Source organism: Gadus chalcogrammus, chromosome 10, assembly GCF_026213295.1.
Source record: "Gadus chalcogrammus isolate NIFS_2021 chromosome 10, NIFS_Gcha_1.0, whole genome shotgun sequence".
In the NCBI taxonomy this organism is placed as follows: domain Eukaryota; kingdom Metazoa; phylum Chordata; class Actinopteri; order Gadiformes; family Gadidae; genus Gadus; species Gadus chalcogrammus.
Genome location: NC_079421.1, coordinates 1,784,627 through 1,803,756, shown reverse-complemented (window position 1 = coordinate 1,803,756; position 19,130 = coordinate 1,784,627). Strand labels below are relative to the sequence as shown.

Below are 19,130 nucleotides of genomic sequence, written 5' to 3'. Positions count from 1 at the left end.
GGGTGGACTAGGAGTCCTTCGAGTCCTCTGGGGCGGGCGACGCCCCCGCTTCCTGGGGGCCCCTCGCCGCGGCGGGGTCAGTCTGAGGGGCCGGCGCCGGCCCCACCGGTACGGAGACCGCCGCCACCGGAGCGGGAGACACGTGGACGGTCGCCGTGACGACGGCGGCGGCGTGTTGCGGCGGCGGCGCCACGCGCTGAACGGTGAGCTGCGGCAGCGCCTGCGCCAGGGCCGCCGGCTTGGCCAGGATGAGCTGGGGCCCCTGGCGGCCGGGGGCCAGCTGCAGGGTGGCGCCGGCGGCGGGGGGGGGGGCGGCCGCCGCCTTGGGGCCCACCTGCGTGGTGGTCAGGTGGGCCCCGGCGAGCGTCCGGGCCTGGAGGAACTGGGTGAGCTGGCCGGCCGAGTTGGCCTGCATCAGGCTGGCCAGCTGGTTGGCCGGGATGGTGATGATGGTGATCTTCTCGCCCGCCTTGGCGCCCGGCGCCGGCAGCACCGAGGGCATGGCCTGGATCACCAGCTTGGGCGGCGGGCCGCCGGACGAGCCCCCCAGGGTGAGGGCGCCGCCGGCCCCCGAGGTGGTGAAGATGGGGGAGGAGTTTAACGTGACCTGGCCCAGCGAGTTGGTCATCACCAGGGGCAGGGTGCGGATGGACCTGCCGGGGGGAAGCACACAAACACATGACCCCGTCGGTCGGAACAGGGAGGGAGGCCACATGCAGGGCACAACCCCCTTCTCCAGACGTAGAGAGAGACACACACTCACACTCTCTCTCTCTCTCTCTCTCTCTCTCTCTCTCTCTCTCTCTCTCTCTCTCTCTCTCTCTCTCTCTCTCTCTCCCTCTCCCTCTCACCCTCTCACCCTCTCTCTCTCTCTCTCTCTCTCTCTCTCTCTCTCTCTCTCTCTCTCCCCCCCTCCCTCTCCCTCTCTCTCTCTCTCTCTCTCTCTCTCTCTCTCTCTCTCTCTCTCTCTCTCTCTCTCTCTCTCTCTCTCTCTCTCTCTCTCTCTCTCTCTCTCACCCTCTCACCCTCTCTCTCTCCCTCTCTCCCTCTCTCTCTCTCTCTCTCTCTCCCTCCCTCTCTCCCTCTCTCCCTCTCTCCCTCTCTCGGTCGGGGGTACGCACCTGGTCCCGGCGTTGGCGGGGATGACGGTGACGTAGCTGTGCTGCGGCAGCCCCACGCCGCTCTGCTCCTGGGCCAGGTGGTGGACGGCCATCTGGTGCTCGTTGACCATCACGCCCTCGGCGTCCTCGGCCTCGTCGCCGTCCTCGTCCTCGATCACGCGGATGTTCTTGGGCATGTCCTTGAACTGGTAGGCCAGGCGCTGGCCCTCCACCTTGGCCAGGATGCCCCTCTGGTAGTAATACCTGACGGGGAGGACCACACAGGTGTTCTGTTTCCATACGAGACAACAACAGCTCTGCAGAGCTTCGGCCTTTTGTTACTGGGACCACTCGGGTCTCCCATGTGGGTCCTTGAGTATAAAAGGGTCAGCACAACATTCACGCCATGTTAAGAATTGATTCTGGTATACTGGATAAACCTCAGTCCCCCCCAACTACTGCGTGACACTATCGAATAACAAAAGAAACAAGGACAGCAAAGCTTGGACTGCACAATGAAACAGAGCTCAATCAACAGAGACCGGAGTGAGCCCTGAGTCCAAACAGCACAACTAAATACCACCCCATTGGTCGTCAGGATCATCATCTGACCAAATGTCTGTCCAATCCTAACCATTAGTCTGGGGCCTGCCCTATGTGAGTTGCAGCATGGTCGGTTAGATATACACATCTGTACATATTACCTGAGTGCCCGCCCCATGGTTTCGTAGTTCATGTCGGGCTTGTTCTTGTGTTTCCCCCACAGCTTGGACACGGCCTTGGAGTCCACCAGCTTGAAGATGCCCTTTTCCCGCTGCATCCACTTGATGTACCTGGGACACGTGTTCTTGTCCTGCAACAGCTCCAGCAGGAACTCCCACAGGTAGGTGGTGTTTCCTGGAAGAGCATCAGACAACCCTCATAAAGCTCGTTACCCACCAATCAGACTGCCGATCGTCGCCAGAAGAGGCAATCGGACTGATCAGTCAGCTCCCGTCAAAAAAGTGCGAAGAACACACCTGACCGACTAGCGACTTGAGTGTACGTTCTGCGATTGGGCGAGACATAATGTCTCCATAACAGCAGGCGGAAATGACGGACCATCTCCTTAAGCCATAACACAGAGCACGCTGTTGTCATTCATTGTTGTCAGTCGTGAGTATTGAGTAGTCAAGAAGGATTGTTGTCATTACTCGCTGAAAAATCGAAACTAATACGATGGGTAGTAAAAACAATAATAAATATATAGCAATAAATAATATGACTATAATAAACTTTATCTGGTTGGTTTACCATTGTCACCTCACGTCTTCTCGATAACTGATACGCTAGTCAATATCTAGCACTCCACCGATCAGATTGGTCAGACTGAACGATTTGGGCATGGCCGATACAAAAGTGGGAATCGGCGGAAAAAAGAACACAGGCGACAGACTCGTGTCATCGATCTCCCCAGACTGTCCAAAGGCCGATAATCTGGTTTGTTTGTCTGCGTGTTATCATGCACAAAAGGTGCGGTTAGATGTGAGCGCCATTTGCTTCCCTTGTCGACTGCGTCTGCCTCTGTACGCGACCACTACGATCGCACCCGGCCCATTTCTGACCTCAGGGCATCTATTCCAGAATGTGTTGGGGTGGATCCACCTCATCTGTGGCTCACAACGCCTTATCGAAGCTGGTGTGTGAATGGCACACTTTTCAAAGGGGGGCTCATTTGGGGAGGGGGCTCAACGTTTGCCCTCTGAACTCTAATAAACAACACAACCCTAGTGCTCTACAAGTATCTTGTGTCGAGTGAGGACGGGGTGCGGGCGGTCTCCTTCAGGAGGTTCTCAGCGCACCTTTACTCTCCCTCGGTCTCTTCTTGATCCCCAGCTCAAAGGAACCGTTGGAGGCCGGCTGGTGCGTCTTTGGTTTGCGTCCTCCTGCAGGTGCACATGTCAGTTCATGTTCCTTTACTCAGAGTGCAACAAAATAACCAAAAAGGAAACGTGTGATGGCTGAGGTAACATGAGGATGAATCTCCAGGACACCAGTTCATGTGTAGGGTGAACTGGCTACACATCAACTTGATGTGAGCACAGTTGATCAATACATTTAATTTTATGGCCAATTAATACAATATGCTGAAAGGGTACAGATAAACCTTAGGAAAAATACTGTTTTATAGAGAATCTCAAAACCGTGTCACTAAATGTGTGCGTTTTAGTAAGCCTAGATCACGGACGCGTTATCAAACTCCCTTTTTTGGGCAATACGTCCTTAACATTGGTTTGTGCCAAAACTTAGCCACAGAGAAGAAAGTCCCTTCAACCAGTGAGATGATTGGCTGACTGGTTAACCAATGCAAGATGACTGACTGGTATTCCAGATGTCTCTGAAGAGAGCCCAGTGAACATGGAGACTAGCGTGACTCACCGCCTCTCCTCTTCTTCACCGCTGGCTCGCACTCTGAGGGAACAGGGAAGGAGTCTTCCTCCACCGGAGCGCACTCCGTGGATACCTCCACCACCGTCTCCATCATCACATCCTCTGAGGAGCAGCACACACGTCACATGATCACACAACCACCCTCTGCACGCCACAGTCCTGGGACCTGGCTGTGGGCGACGCTGAATGTGGAGGAGACGGGACTGACCCGAGTTGCGCTCCGGGTGGAGGCCCAGGCCGGGGGATTCCATGTGGAGCAGGGCCTCGGCCGCCTCGAACGTCTTGTCGAAACACACCATGTCGTGACCCGACATCTCCACTGGGAAAGCACAGACAGAGGACGGAGAGATCATGTACCGCACAAAGCTTCAGAACCCTACCGCGCAGAGCTTTAGAACCCTTAAGATTAGACAGAGAGATTCACCAGCAGGGGGCGGCATGGCTCCAAAGAAAGTTGACCTATTGTGTTGTATTAAGAAACCACCCATTACATTGATTGAAATGGGCCTTTACTTCATATTTACTGTTTCTAAAACGTGTGTGGGCATAGTAACATTTCCCGGGTACAAAAGACACCATTCTACACATCAGCACAATAGAAAATTTGCATTAAAGATAGATTACGTTTTTTTGCGAAACTGGGTGCTAAGAAAAGACGATAAATCTGGGAAGATTTTGCTTTTTGATTTGCATAAAACTGTAATTGGCCCCTGATCAAAAGTGGTGCTCAGGGGGGTGATGCTGATTATTTAGAGTCAAACACATCCTTAATAACTCCTCCTGAACACCTTCAGGACTCACCCGTCTCGACCACCTCCGTCACCACCTCCTGCTCATCGGCCACGTCCTGCATCAAGTACGTCTCTTCGCCGTACACCAGCACCTGGGCGGCGTAGCACTGCTCCACCTGGGCACTGGGCACCTCCTCCACGATCACTGCCGGGCACTCCTCCTCCTCCTCCTCCACCTCCTGGAACACCATGCCTCCATCGTCTCCCTCGACCACCACCTCCTCCTCCTCCCCCTCCTCCTCCTCCTCCTCCTGTCCAGTCACCTCCTCGATCACCACCTCTTCTTCCTGCTGCACCACCTCCTCCTCCTCACAGGCATACTGGTCACCCTGCTCCCCCAACATCGGGAGGCACAGATCAAATTAGCCATGGAGCCTCAGTGTCACCTTATGTTTGCATCCAAAAAATTATCTTAAACCAGCAAACGGGAAAGCAATTTAGAAGTGATTCCCAACAACTAGTATCGTTCAAATAAAGATCTTGTCATGCATACGTATGGACACGGCCACAGTCACAAAAAGTCTGAATCTGTTGTTGAGAAAACCGAGTTTAAGAGTTGTACAAATAGAAGAAGGTGTATACACACTGTACTGTTTTTTTTTAACTTAAATAGTCCAAAGACTTGAAATGATGTAGATAGAATCCAATGGACCCCGCCGTAATGGCAGCCCTGAGCTCGATGCCGAAACAGTGTTATTATCCCTATATATAGTCTTTGGTGTGAAGTGGGGCTCGGCCTACCTGCTGTGGGTCCTCCATCACGGTGACATATTCAACTATGTTCCCTCCGCTGTCTGACATCACAACAGAAGTCATCACTCATTCCTGCCAAAAACACCAAGGGTCAATAAGTGTGGGGCGATGGCGGAATGATGGCTTCTCCTATCTGTATTCATAAAAATACTGACATATATGGCTCGTTTCAAAAGGTACAAAAAGTGGGATAAAATTAGTCAAAATGCATAACAAACCTCTAGAAGCGCAAGCCAATGTGTGTAGTGCAGCGTTGTGTGTAGTGTTTGTGCCCTAGTTTACTGTAGTGTACATTAGTGTTGGAGCCTTAGTGTACCGTAGTGTACATTCGTGTTGGCACCTTGGTGTACTGTAGTTTATTGCAGTCTTGGAGCCTTAGTGTACTGAACGGTGCATTAGTGTTGCAGCCTTAGTGTACTGCAGTGTTGGAGCCTGATGCTGTGTTTACTTTATGAGGCGCTAGCTGAGAGGCTCAACTTCTTCACCTCAACTCATATCTGCATGATTATCTCAACGTATTACGGTAAGTTACACGCGACTAACACCATATTAAGGTTCAAATGACTTAATGAGAGCGTTAAACACTAAGTTTAAGTATCCAGGTTCCTCAACGGTAGCGCTCCTTAGCACAGTAGCTCCAGCTAACAAACAAGTAGCTTAGCTTCATAGAGATCGCTAACTCTTCCTTCGTGCTACATCTAATCAGCGTGCTACACTTGTCAACAGCGGACAGATACTTCTTGTTCTTTATTCCCCCATACCTTTTGAGCTTCTTCAAGATAAACTGTTTCCTTCAGCCGCGTAGCGGGCCCTCCTGGAGCTAATGTTAGCTACCAGTCTCCTGGAGCTAATGTTAGCTAATAGAGTTAGCAGGGCCGAGCGCTTCCTTGTGTTGGAATAAACAAGTGATGTCAAGATGCAATCACTAAAAACTACATTGAAAATGTATCTTCAACAATGAATACATAAAATACCCAAAGAAAATCAAATTTTAGTTCCATCAATAGTATTTGGATTAATCCTTGTTTCGTTGCTTTCCGGCGCGCCAGCTCTGAGCCGTAGGACCTCCTGCCCTGGGATGACGCATGACGCGATGACGTCATGACGTAAGCTCTGAGCCGTAGGACCATAGACATCTCTATGCGTAGGACCTCCTGCTGCCCGCTGGAATGACACATGACGTGATGACGCAACGAAGGGTTCCAGTAACAACAAACCCCCGCGCATGTACCTTTCTATTTAAAATGTGTTATTGAGCGAGCAAATGACCGAATACAATTTATATAATTTTAATATGGCTCAACACTATGTAGCCCAAGAAGATTTGTATTCTTGTACAATAATTATTTGTACAATAGTTATGTAAAAAAACATACCATTATATTCGTTTTACCTTTTTATTCACATTCACATTTAAACCTACACAAAAGCTTTCAGGATGATCACCTCTGTAAACCATAACAGAAGAAAAAATGTGCAGAATAGCCATTATTCAATATGCTCCTGTTCCTCATCTTCACTCTTCCTGATCTGTGTTTTTAAGTATAAGCAAACACAAGCAAATGGAGTAATCGGAAGGAAAAGATAGCTGAAAAAACATATTTGAAACAGACATTTTCAGATCAATACCATATTTAGTTAGCTGTCGAATGTAACATAGCAAGAACTCTACTCCTCAAGCACCTATTCCATTGTTTGACACTAAACACAAACACCTTATAAAGTCACTATTTCATAACATCATCTCCAATTCAAACATGAATTGGCTTACCAGCATCCAATTTACCTCTTAATAACCATAAACTGCATTTATTCCTTCAAGACAATAACAAATATTTGCCAATAACAAGGTCTGCATGTATATCCTGGTCAACCCATGTCTAGCCAAGTCTTCCATCGCTGTGTGTAGAAGTGCCTAATGTCAGTAATGTCCATCAACATTCAGAAACACGGGCACCTTCCCTTTACAGACCATTTCATTGAATATATGTACCACATCATAAAAGTGAATTAACTACTGGGATTTAAAAAAACAATCTTTAAAGAAAAACATGATTTTCGTTGAGGGACTATTTCTCCCATTTATCCCTTCTGTTGAGTATCACAAGTGGAGTGAAAGTACCAAGGCCCAAAACTGTTTATCCGTTGTGTGAAACATGGAACGTTTTCCATGAGCACAGTAATGTAGGGCTTCAGTATTGGTTGGCATGCAGCTACATGAATAATTGTTAAAGTGCCGTGAGGTTAATAGTCATTTCGATGGCTCATTGTTGCACAATACATTTTGATAAAGTTGCTTGAGCAGTTTCTTTGAGTTAAAAAAAAAAACAACTTTATATTTTTATTGCAAACACTGTTATTGGAGGTAAGAACATAGGATTGAAAAAGGCACATCCTTTCGGTCATTCTGCACGGAGGGAGTCTTTGTTGATTAATTTACTGTTGGGGAGAAGAAATTGTTAAAAACCCACATAATAAACTTGGCAGTGACACCTTACATGCAATGTGATCCCAGTTGATGCTCCTGATTAAGAAGAGGAAAGCCACAGTACCTCTCGCAAGATCTACTGCATTTGCATCCTTAGAAGCACTCTCTCTTGGCTCTAAAAGACAATGTATAAAGTACATGTTTAGACGTTCCGCATTCATTACAAAGCAGTAACTACCAATGCCATGGATTAATCACGGATCAGCAATCATTTAAGTATTCCTGTGGTTAATGAATTCTCCAGGTACCTCAGAGGGAGCGTCGTCGTCTGGCGCCGGGATGAGTCTTCCAGTCGCCGGCCCCACACCAAGTACTTTGGGGTTTTTCTCGCTCTTGGGCGCTCCCTCCAGCACGACGACGATGTACTCCCTCTGGGGCTCGTCGGCCCGGGCCTGGGACACCGGACAAGACGCTTCTGGGGCACCGTCTTCCACCGAGGCCTCGGCCTCCGCTGACGCCGCTTCAGCAGCGACGACTTCTGAAGACGGTGCAGCCTCTTCCACTGGCGCAGCTTCAGCAGGCGCTGGGGCCTCCACTTCCACTGGGGCCTCCACTTCCACTGGGGCCTCCACTTCCACAGGCGCAGGGGCCTCCACTTCCGCAGGGGCCTCCACTTCCGCAGGGGCCTCCACTTCCACAGGCGCAGGGGCCTCCACTTCCACTGGGGCCTCCACTTCCACTGGGGCCTCAACTTCCACTGGCACAGGGGCCTCCACTTCCACTGGCACAGGGGCCTCAACTTCCACTGGCGCCGGGGCCTCCACTTCCACTGGGGCCTCAACTTCCACTGGCACAGGGGCCTTAACTTCCACTGGCACAGGGGCCTCCACTTCCACTTCCGCAGGGGCCTCCACTTCCACTGGCACAGGGGCCTCCACTTCCACTTCCGCAGGGGCCTCCACTTCCACTGGCACAGGGGCCTCCACTTCCACTGGGGCCGGGGCCTCTTCCACTGGGGCCGGGGCCTCTTCCACTGGCGCCGGGGCCTCCACTTCCACTGGGGCCTCCACTTCCACTGGGGCCTCCACTTCCACTGGGGCCGGGGCCTCTTCCACTGGCGCCGGGGCCTCCACTTCCACTGGCGCAGCTTTAACAGAGACAGGCTCTTCCACAGGTAGGGTTGCGTCGATTACCTCAGCCACCCTTAGTGCCTCAGTCGTAGAGGCAGCTGCCAGCACTGCAACACAAAAGGCAGCCATTCAAAACATCACAGACCCTCGTCACAACGAATAAAGTGCTACGAGTTTACCATTGTAGATATGAAAGAAATGCATATATAGCTTAGTTAATACTGCTAATCTACTTGTTTTGGATTGATGGATGTAGAAACTTTAGACATTTTATAGCAGACAACCAAATATGCTCATAAATTAATGAAATAAAACATTGAGTCAATCATCCTTCGAAACTGAACATGAAAACAGCTATTAGAACACTTTCTATAATATGCAATACCTTGAAGATTCAAAGCACCAATGCACATATTGGTGCACGCAGACCAAATTCAGACAAAAAGACTGGAGTAAATCCTTTTCATGTTGATAGAACTTTATTGTATGGCTTAATGAGTAACCTCCCATAGCCCACACCAATTTTAAGCCATTGAGTCTACACATGGTTGGAGTTTCGTTCGTTAGCTACTTCCCTGTGCATGATGACAGATCAACAGTTGGAAAAAGTCACACCACTAAATTAAAAGCTTGTACACAATCTCAGAGCAATCTTTTAGCTATAGTCACAGCCGCATGACTAAAGACAAATTTACACTCACTGATGTATGGCAAAGAAGCACAAAATTATAAATTAAAAATGTACAGTGTCTTTCAGGTCTCGCATAAAGAGAATCCCTACATTGAATAATTGGGTTTAAATAGAATACTAACGCATTTAAAATTAATTGTTCAACCTGCTGCCATTTAATCCATGTGAACATTGCCTCTGTACCAGTGGACAGGTTAAGCTTAAGAAGCTGATTAGGGTAATGGAACGCATAAATCAAAGTGGTATTACAGGGTAGCTGGATGAGGAAAGATTGATAAATGGTATCTGTGGATCTCACCAATAGTGGTTTTACAAGTTGATGAAAACATTGCATTTACCCACTTCCAGTCAGCAGGGGTAAATTTGGGACTTCCACATCAAGGCTCTCATAACCAACAGAAACACAGCACATGGTCACACTCCAGTCCCTCGCACGCTCGTCAGAGACGACGCATTGAACGAGGGAGCTGAAACATGGTCAAACCTGGAAGCTAGGACATTTGGCTCTACCCAAAAATAAATATCAGACATCTCCAGTGGGGTCAATGTATGCATTTGGGATGGTTTAGTGTCTAGGAGGACTGAGGAGAAGGGGGGAGGGGACGTTACACTGGCTGGGGGTGGGGGGGGGGGTCTGAAAAGGCTTTGGGAGGTGGACAGCTGTGCCTCCGTGCTCCTCCCGTCACCCCCGGACCAGATCTTAGGAGGAATCTGCTTCCTCCACGAGGGGAGCAGCAGCCGTACCGTTGTTCTCCGTCTCGGCCGCCGCCGGCTCCGTCAGCGCCTGGGCCGCCTCCTCCACGGCTTCGGCCACCTGCGCCACCTCCTCTGCCACCGCCGCCACCTCCTGTGCGGCCTCGACCACCGCCTCTGCGGCCTCGACCACCACCTCGGCGACCACCTCGGCGACTTCGGCGACCACCTCGGCGACCACCTCGGCCACGGGAGCCTCCACCACCGCGTCTTCCCCAGGAGCCTCCTCCTCCACCACCACGTCTACAGGTGCCTCCACCTCCGCAGCAGCCTCAGCTTCTACCTTGACGGCTTCTACCTCGACGGCTTCTACCTCGACGGCTTCTTCCTCGGCGGCTTCTTCCTCAGCGGCCGCTTCCTCCTCCTCCTCCTCCTCACCTGAAACCAAGGAGACGGCGGAGGGGTTAGTCCTGGTTTGAGTGGAGGCGTTCACTCTAGATAATAAAAAGAAAAAAGGGCCCAGCATGGATATAAAACATGCAATTACATGGCGACTTAAAGAGTCAAATCTTAGAATCACAAGCATTTGTAATTGAACAGAATCAATCTTAAAAAAGGGAATATCTGACACTACCAAAGTGAAACACTAAAAAGATTTACTGGCTTATCACATTGCTCCTCATTTTATAACCACGGCGATCCCGTACATCTTGAGGAAGAGCCGTAAGCGCCCGACACCGAGAGACCTTACCGGCGTTCCCTGTGCTGTGCTCGTCCCAACCGTAGGAGCCCAACACCGCTAGCGGGTCGGACTACAAAAAGGCGCATGCAAACCCAAAAGGAGGGAGAGAGGAGAACAGGACAATAGGGGGAAGGGTAGACATTACACTAAAGAGAGGCAGGTTAAAGTGAAGGAAGGGAGGAAGTGAGGAGGGCATATATTTAGTGTCTTACCATCATTACCATGCGGTCGGTTAATTGTAAACTAGTCAAACAAGTCAGAAGTGAGACGGACATCAAGACAACCCAAGTAGTTTACTTTGTGCAGATTTTAATCCCTCCCAAAGACACTGGTTGTTACATTTCAGGCATTAGCAAACCTTTTAGCCATCCAAAGATAGTGCAAACAGTAATGACAGTTTTTTTTACGTAGCAAGTCCATTCCGCCTATTCCCAGAAGGTGGCTAATGAAAATGTTTGCGCGTGAAGGATCGAATAGAGGAGGAGCAGCACCAAAAGTTCAAAGCAAGGTCACATCTCAGTGGGGAGACCATTTTTTTGGTCACAGGAAGAGTGAAAAGAGCGATGAAAGGTTGTTCAGTCGCTGGTCCACAAAAAAGAAAAAATCAAAGAGCCAGTTCTAGGAGGGGAAGCCCAAGGGTCCAGGGGACCTTAGAGTTAGCATTAGGCTGGAAAGAGTAAAGAAAGAGAATTAGGGTTTACCAGTAAATTAGACTACACAATGTCATAGTTACTCCAAAAATCTAACAAAAAGGAAATATGGTTTCAAGACTCATTGAAAATGAGCAGCAGGTGAATCGCAAAGGGGAATTATTTTTCTTTCTTTTTACGGGAATTAACACTTTGACAATAGCACACTACTCAAGAGTCCGTCTGTTATTCTCACTTGGTGCACAGGTTGGGAACATTTGTTTGGATACAAATGTATCCATTTTGGTAATTCAAAAAGAATAGATGTCAAGGATAGAAGGGAAGGAGGATGTGCCCAGGAACAGTACAAAGAATGGGTGCCTAGCGCCCTATTCGCACCAATTGAGGTCTTTGGAACACAAAGGTGAATGCAGGAAAGGCTGAGGAAAACAGGGTTCTCAACGTTCTGCCAACCCAAATGCAACTATGGAACATTGTTTATCGTCAAGAATACCCAAGAGCCATTTGTTAATCTTCTTGTACAGATTTGTTTACATGATGCCTTTGCATGCATTTGCTCCAATTAAAGTCACTAGCTGACCAGTAGAACAAGGTGGGAAAGGACCACCTGATTACAAAGATGGTGGCATGAATTTAAACAAATAATAAATTCAGAAGTGCACCATTTGGTGATACAAACATTACCATAAACTCAGTGTGTGGGAGCACAAGTGGCAAAGAGCAAGAATAAAGGATTGTTGTAGTGAAACCCACAGCAAAGATCATACCCCATGCCACCTGTGATTAGTCAGGAGCGAGCCAGGCCATGCTTATGAATGACATCAGCAGAACTCACCTTGACCTGCAAGACAGAAGACAAATAAAATGCTCTCATTAGAAGAGGTTACGTGAACCATGTTAATACCATGTTACAGTGGGAACCGTGACTTATTGTATGAACAACTGCCAAGTGGCCAGTATGAATTACCAAAACATATCAGGTACACTCAATATGCCTAACATTCCAACACAATAATAATAATAATGAAGATGTAATGGCATAACAATTAGGGATGGGTCAGAAATTAGAATATTCGATTATTCGTTCCTGAGGGTCCAAATATTTAACATTTGGACCGTTAACATTTCTTCCCGTTCAAATATAAAAGTTTTTCACAAGCTTTGTTTCCCTGGTAACGCCTGAGGGTTTGACTAATACCTGGAACAACCATTACCCTCCCGTAAGGTTCTTATGCAACGGAAACGTTGCTCACTCCTCCAGTAAATAGGACAGACCTTAGCTACGACTTGGCAACGGGAGGTATTCTAGTCCGCTCAGCTATGAGCCAACGTTATGCAATGTACATATTTAAAATTCGAAATTCGTCCCAGCCTTTATACAACAGATACTCTAGGGTCTATAGCATATAATGCGTTCAAGATATCAAGTGATTTCTTTCCGATGATCCATGGCTGCCTTTGTGAATGTCGGCACAAAACGAATAATCGATTATTCGTTCATACCACCCACCGATTATTCGACCATAACATTTTTTAGTTATTCACATCCCCAATAACAATCCGAAGTGATGCACTTACAGAAAAGGTAACGGAACAAATGCATGCTAAATACAGCCTTGTGTGTTAAACACATGTTTTTTGCTGCCACCTTGTTAGATATCAGGTCACCTATGTGAATCAAACCTGTTGATTGATCACTTTAAGTAATCTTCATCTCATTGTTAAATGATGAAAGCCTGGACTCAATGTAGTGGGTGAGTACGATGTGCAAGTGCTTGAAGTGAAATCTGAAGGCAGTTCATGAGTTCGCAAAGAAAGAAAGAGCAGGGCTTCCAACAGCACAGTAAAGCTTAGGCTGCCTAAGCAGCAGACGCCTGCCGCCTTAACTACGACGTCCCAAAAATAAATAAATATGCAAGGGATAATGTATAGAACGCCGGTCATTATTGGGAAAAAAAAGTCCCAACCGGACACCAACGCGGAGTGGAGGTGTCTTGCTTCGCACTGAAGGGGCTTATTTTCGATAATGACCGGCGCTCTATACATTATTCCGCTTATTACACGGCTACTTGCAAAAACTAAAAAAATAACCTCACACGGTATGTTTTCTACAATTTATTTGTTACCAATCGTAGTGTTGATCATCAGATAAATAGTTTCCCAAAGACGTTAACTTCGCTTAGCAACCGAATACGCTGGGGTTGACAAGTTATCGGACTACTTGCGGAGTGCTACGAAAGACGTGAATCAGAGGCAAAAAAAAAAATCGACTTCCCTTGACAGCGGTCATTATCTGCTTAGCACCTATCAATTACCAAAAATAATTGACCGCTGGAAGTCAGGGAAGGCCCATGCAAGTGAACGGAGCATTCTACAGCATTGAGAAGAGCCGTGTAATAAATACATATTTTGCTAAATATTAAACAAAAGTATTAATAATCTTGACCTGCAGGCCAACAGTATGCATGAAAATCAGCATAAATGTCATCGTCCCCCCCACGGGGTCAGACAGCAACCCCCCCCCCCCCCCCTCCAAAGGCTCCCCATTGACCTCAAAAATGGAAGCTACTGCCCGTCTTAAGCAGCATTGCTTTAACAAGAAAACAAACCCTTTCTAAACATTTGAGGTTTAGTGACTGAAGCTTGTGCTGGCCAACAGGCAAAGGGAAATGTACTTACTCTTTGGTGGCCATGGTTTGGGCACCCAGTCCGTCTTAGGTCTAGCTTGGATCTGTTCCACACGGTCATTGTACCGGGTATGGTCGGACGACAGGGTGCTATACACCTGGTGAGAACCCACAACACAAGTATTAACATCAAACTGGACATAAGCATTCTTATGGCCGTCGCTCCTCTAAGTTCAGTGTCCCATTTGAAAGTTAGGAGCCACAAGGTTTTAAGAAAGGCACCATCTGCAACATAGACACCAAACGTTTTACCTATATACTGTAGTCCAAATTAAAAATATTGTCGAGTTGTCCCCAACTTAAGCTTACCGTTTAGAAAGCAGTTACTTTGTCATCCTTAAACCATTTGCTGCCACACCAACGACTAATTTGACATGGTGTAAATTTGCTTCATTCAAAGTTTTATCACGTTACGGTTAGTCCGGTCTTATTTCGTATTCAAGTCTGACTAATTACATAGTAACAGTAGTTAACGTACATTTGTAAGTACCCATACAGCAGAAGCCAATGTTGTGTGGCGAATTTAACTGAGACCGAGGCGTAATCCGCAGTCAAAACAATCAAGCTAAACTAAGTATAAGTTAGCTTGCAAAGTGGACATGAGGCTATTGCTGATCCACTGAACACCGTTACCTTGAATGAAACTAGATTCTTCTTGCATTATCCCAAATGTTTGCGACAATGTTCAACCAAGGACAAAACTCGACAAAAATATACAACAAAGGATTAGTCCTTTTGTGGGGAAATGTTACATACATCTTAATTATATTTTCGAAAGGTGAATGGAAAACGTGGTACTTACATACGCGAGGGAGCCTACGAACGCTCCACCACATAGCAGAGCATAGACTATGTTCTCCCCAGAGCCCCCGGGCACAGTCGACATCTGCCGCCGCTGAACAACTACAAGAAATACACACAATTACAAAGATTTATCAATAAGGCCTTTATGTTTTCCATTACTGGATCCAACACTTTATTTCCAATTTCAGTGTGCCAATAATGATCGGTCGAGAAAATTGGCATGATCATTTACTATGTCAATACACCGTCAATAAACAGCTGACATATAAAAGTGCTAATTTAACAGAATGACAAGTTGTCATCTAAATGAAATGCGACTAATCACATCATGACATAAGACTAGCGCATCTATACGAAGACCATCAAGGATTCCCAGTGTTTCTCTTTTAGACAAAAAGGGCAGCTATATTAGAGGCAGTAGAAAGTCGGCCAACAAGATACAGTGCCACAACACAACGAGCATTAGCTTGAGAAGGAAGGGGGGGGGGGGGAAGGTGAAGACTTAACCTGGCTTATGACCCCTCCCTTCCTGACTGGCTGCAGCAAGAGATTTAGTTGGCCAAAAATATGCACGCTGGCGTGTCAAATACAAGCCAGTATACCAAGCACACAATGGATTTGGTAGAACCAGACTTTTTACATTGTTAGATATTTACTTGTTGCCTTGTATCTTTCTAAATAAATCTGGTAGTTTCAGTACTATACTTCTGAACGGGCATTTCCACATAGCAGCTTTTACTGCAGAGGGCAACCGAAGTCCTGTTAATGCCCCCCGTTATGCAGTCAACTCTGAAAACACAGTTCACACTTACGGTATAACTAACACAGAATTTACATTTTTTACATAAATATAAATAGATATTTAGTCTGGCGCTTCAACAATTGCATTAATCAATTGGGGTTAATTTCTTATTCAAGGGTGTACATCAAGAAACTGCTAAAGAAATGCTATTCTTTAGTGATGGAATGAATGACAGCTTTTTTATGACAGGGGAAAAAACTCAAACGCATTTCTCTCATCTATTGACAAGGGTCTAGGTTGGATAAGGGTTGATTGGTCCGTCTTAACGGGACTTCCTCATGACCCCGCCCCCCTCTCTCATTAAGCAGTCCACTAGTGGACAAAATGAAATAAAGTGGCAGGAGGTTCGTGCGAAGTACCATGTCATGTTGGAGACAATAAAGAGGTTTACGCTAGAACTTGAACAAGGTTCTTCCAATCTTTATGTAGTTCCTGATAAGAGTAAAGTTAAGCTCATCCACTAGTATGGCGCGGGGTCATGTTGCTCTGGCCTCTGTTCTTCGTGAGAGCTGTGCAATAGTAGACGCTCAAAACGCACAGCACATAACAGGAATGCCTTCCTCTGACGCAGCCGTCCTTTACATCGAGACACCGTCACGCACCACGTGACGCAGCTCCCTCCACGGAGACGAAGGTCAAACTTAACGCATTTCTTTGTAAATGTAGAGTACTTTCCCAAATATGACACTAGGATGGGATGCAATGTTGGATGCACTTGATTCCATCCATAGCGTTTAGGATGTTTGGGGGGTTCAGTCAATTAAAATAGCGATGCTTCAAGTTCAATGCGACCCGCAGTGAAGAACCAGAAACCCAATGAAGATCACAAGAGGACGTTTATAACGAGTTGGATGGCATTGCCTTAATACAGCCACGTCGTGCACACATTTCAAACAGCTAAACCAATAAGTCAGTAGAGATGTAATAAATCTGCATACTCATTATATTGGATATGGTAGGAATAGCCCTAGGACTCCATCTCGAATTAAATTGCAATATTCAGAAATACAATTTGACCTTCAGGTGCCATAATCTACGACCCGCTGCATCTCTCTGGTTTCATGTATGAACACATCTTGCATAATAGAACAAAATGTTCTAGCAGGCCTCTGGTGGATCGCGAATCCCAGCCGGTCGCCATGATGGAATAATGTACGGACCCTATGCGTCTCACGACCGGGGTCCAGCACATACCATACCCAATTCAACGTCTGGACGTCAGTCCTTACCGTCCTTTGGGCCCCTGAAGGCTGCCCTCCTCACCAATGGACCGCACCTCTGCCAGGCTGCTCTGCAGGAAAACATCGCTGCTTCAGGGATGCGGCTAGTACAGATGGGAGATGATGGAGTCTCGCAAAACGCGTAATGAATGACTGGGCGAACTGGAGCAGCGCTCACTATGGTCTGACCGCGTGTACTGTGGACTCTTCGTCTGTCCTGCCGACTGTTGCGCAATATAGATGCGCACGCTACGATCCCGCCCCCTTTGACGTCACAGGCCATTTAACTAAAGGTAATGATAACATGAGATATAACTACATGTTTACATTTAGGGCATTTAGCAGACGCTTTTATCCAAAGCGACTTATATCAAGTACATTTGTCAGAAGAAAGAGAAACAACGATGCACTTACAGTTACCTAATCCCCTTATTGAATAGAGATAGGTAGAATAAGACAAAGATAGGTAGGATAGGACAAAGAGGTAGGATGAGTGTCAGAAGACATTTGCAAAATGCATATTCAAGGAAAAATAAGGAGAACCAAAACGATATGCATACTGTCAATAAACATACATTTTGTGTTGTTATTGTGTACATTGTTACTCAATAAAGGGGGGGGGGGGGACAGAAAGAATATCAATATCATTTCTCAGACACAAAGTTCAGAGCACCCAAAAAGTAATCTGAATAATTAATTATTGTTTTTTGTTGTTTAACAAACTTTGAAATTGGTTTACTTAAAAAAACATTTCACAAAATAAAATATATCATGAATGAAAAAAAAATCATTTACTTTTAAACAGGAAACATTTAGTAAAGAGTACGATTGTTATGGTTCAATTTTGATTGAGCCACTATACTTTCCTTTTAGAGATAGACTAGATAGATTTGGCTAAACATACATACAAGTCATTGTCTCTTCAAAAGTTCTTTATTGATGATTGTGAACCAGATTTACGGCATCAATTCAACTACATTTGGCTACATATTATAATAAATAATATTTAGTATATTTTTATGTTGTTTGTTTGACACCTAACAGGAGTACAAAGAATAATAATAACGTCAAAGTGTATGTGGAACATTTTATCAGAGTCTTGATTTAGAATGCGATACAAGGAGGTCCCGGGGGACAGCGGAACATCGTGCATCCTACATCCTACAGGACAGACTGCGGCCGCAAGGACAGAGCATCCTGTGGAGAAATGGGAGATTTTTTTTCTCTTAGATGAATCAATACAAAAAAACACTTGTGAAGTCGTTACAGTGTCATGTAAATATGAACTGATTTAGGGGAACACTTACTTTATTCCAAGCCATTCCTAACTTTGTACTCATTCACATCAGTGCTGTGCTGCTTGAAGAGCTAAGAGGGACAACAAGTAGAGAGATACTGTTAAACACATAACAGAAAACACCTGGACATCACATCATTCCAAGTTCACACCTGCTTTGTTCTACAGACACCTTGTGACAACAAAAAACCAACAGACTGTATTAAATAGGTATTAATAAAGGTTTACAACAGACTGTAATAAATAGGTACTAGTAAGGTTTACAACAGACTGTATAACGGATGAATACGTTTTACAACAGCCTGTATTAAATAGGTACGAGTAAGGTTTACAACAGATTGTATTAAATATTAATTCCTAAGGTTTACAACAGCCTGTATTAAATATGTATTAATAAGGATTACAGACTGCATGAGGTATAAATAAGGTAATATCAATAATGTAATATCAATACGGTAAAATTAATAAGGGTTAATACGTTTATATGAATAGGGGTTAATTCGGTATTATGAATAGGGGTTATTACGGTAATATGAATAAGGGTTATACGGTAATATGAATAAAGTTAATACGACATAAATAAGGGTTAATGAGTTAATATTAATAAGGTTTAGAAACTGTATGAGGTAAGACGGGAATATGAATAAGGTTAATATGAATAAGGTTACCAGGCCCCAGAGGAGAGTAGCCGTCCCGAAGGAGAGTCCCACCCGCAGCCAGTTTGGATGGACCGTGTCTGGTTTGGAGGCTGTGAACATAGACCTGCTCCCCACTGCACCAACAAAGAATACTTTTGATTAATTCATAATAACAATAAGATAATACATTATCCAATACATCTAGGAAATATATATGCAAGTATGAATCCATAATACAGACTTTGTGGTGGCTAACAGTGCTATGCTATTGCTA

The 19,130-nt window shown here is 46.0% G+C and overlaps 2 protein-coding genes across 2 annotated transcripts; both read right to left on the bottom strand.

Moving 5' to 3' along the window:
• Positions 1-6: 6 nt before the first annotated feature.
• LOC130390893 (ETS-related transcription factor Elf-2-like) lies at positions 7-6,190 on the bottom strand. Its single transcript, XM_056601070.1, has 10 exons — positions 5,836-6,190; positions 5,063-5,146; positions 4,537-4,650; positions 4,332-4,497; positions 3,739-3,849; positions 3,519-3,632; positions 2,942-3,025; positions 1,805-1,997; positions 1,122-1,364; positions 7-653 (listed from the first exon to the last, which is right to left on the bottom strand). The coding sequence occupies exons 2-10, from the start codon at positions 5,135-5,137 to the stop codon at positions 8-10; spliced, it is 1,746 nt and encodes a 581-aa protein (XP_056457045.1). The 5' UTR covers positions 5,138-5,146; positions 5,836-6,190; the 3' UTR covers position 7.
• A 248-nt stretch (positions 6,191-6,438) lies between these two features.
• On the bottom strand, positions 6,439-17,171 carry mgarpa (mitochondria localized glutamic acid rich protein a). Its single transcript, XM_056601121.1, has 8 exons — positions 16,931-17,171; positions 14,898-14,998; positions 14,088-14,193; positions 12,244-12,249; positions 10,068-10,646; positions 7,811-8,739; positions 7,627-7,677; positions 6,439-7,513 (listed from the first exon to the last, which is right to left on the bottom strand). Exons 1-7 carry the CDS (start codon positions 17,004-17,006, stop codon positions 7,639-7,641), a joined length of 1,836 nt encoding a protein of 611 aa, XP_056457096.1. The 5' UTR covers positions 17,007-17,171; the 3' UTR covers positions 6,439-7,513; positions 7,627-7,638.
• Positions 17,172-19,130: the final 1,959 nt, after the last annotated feature.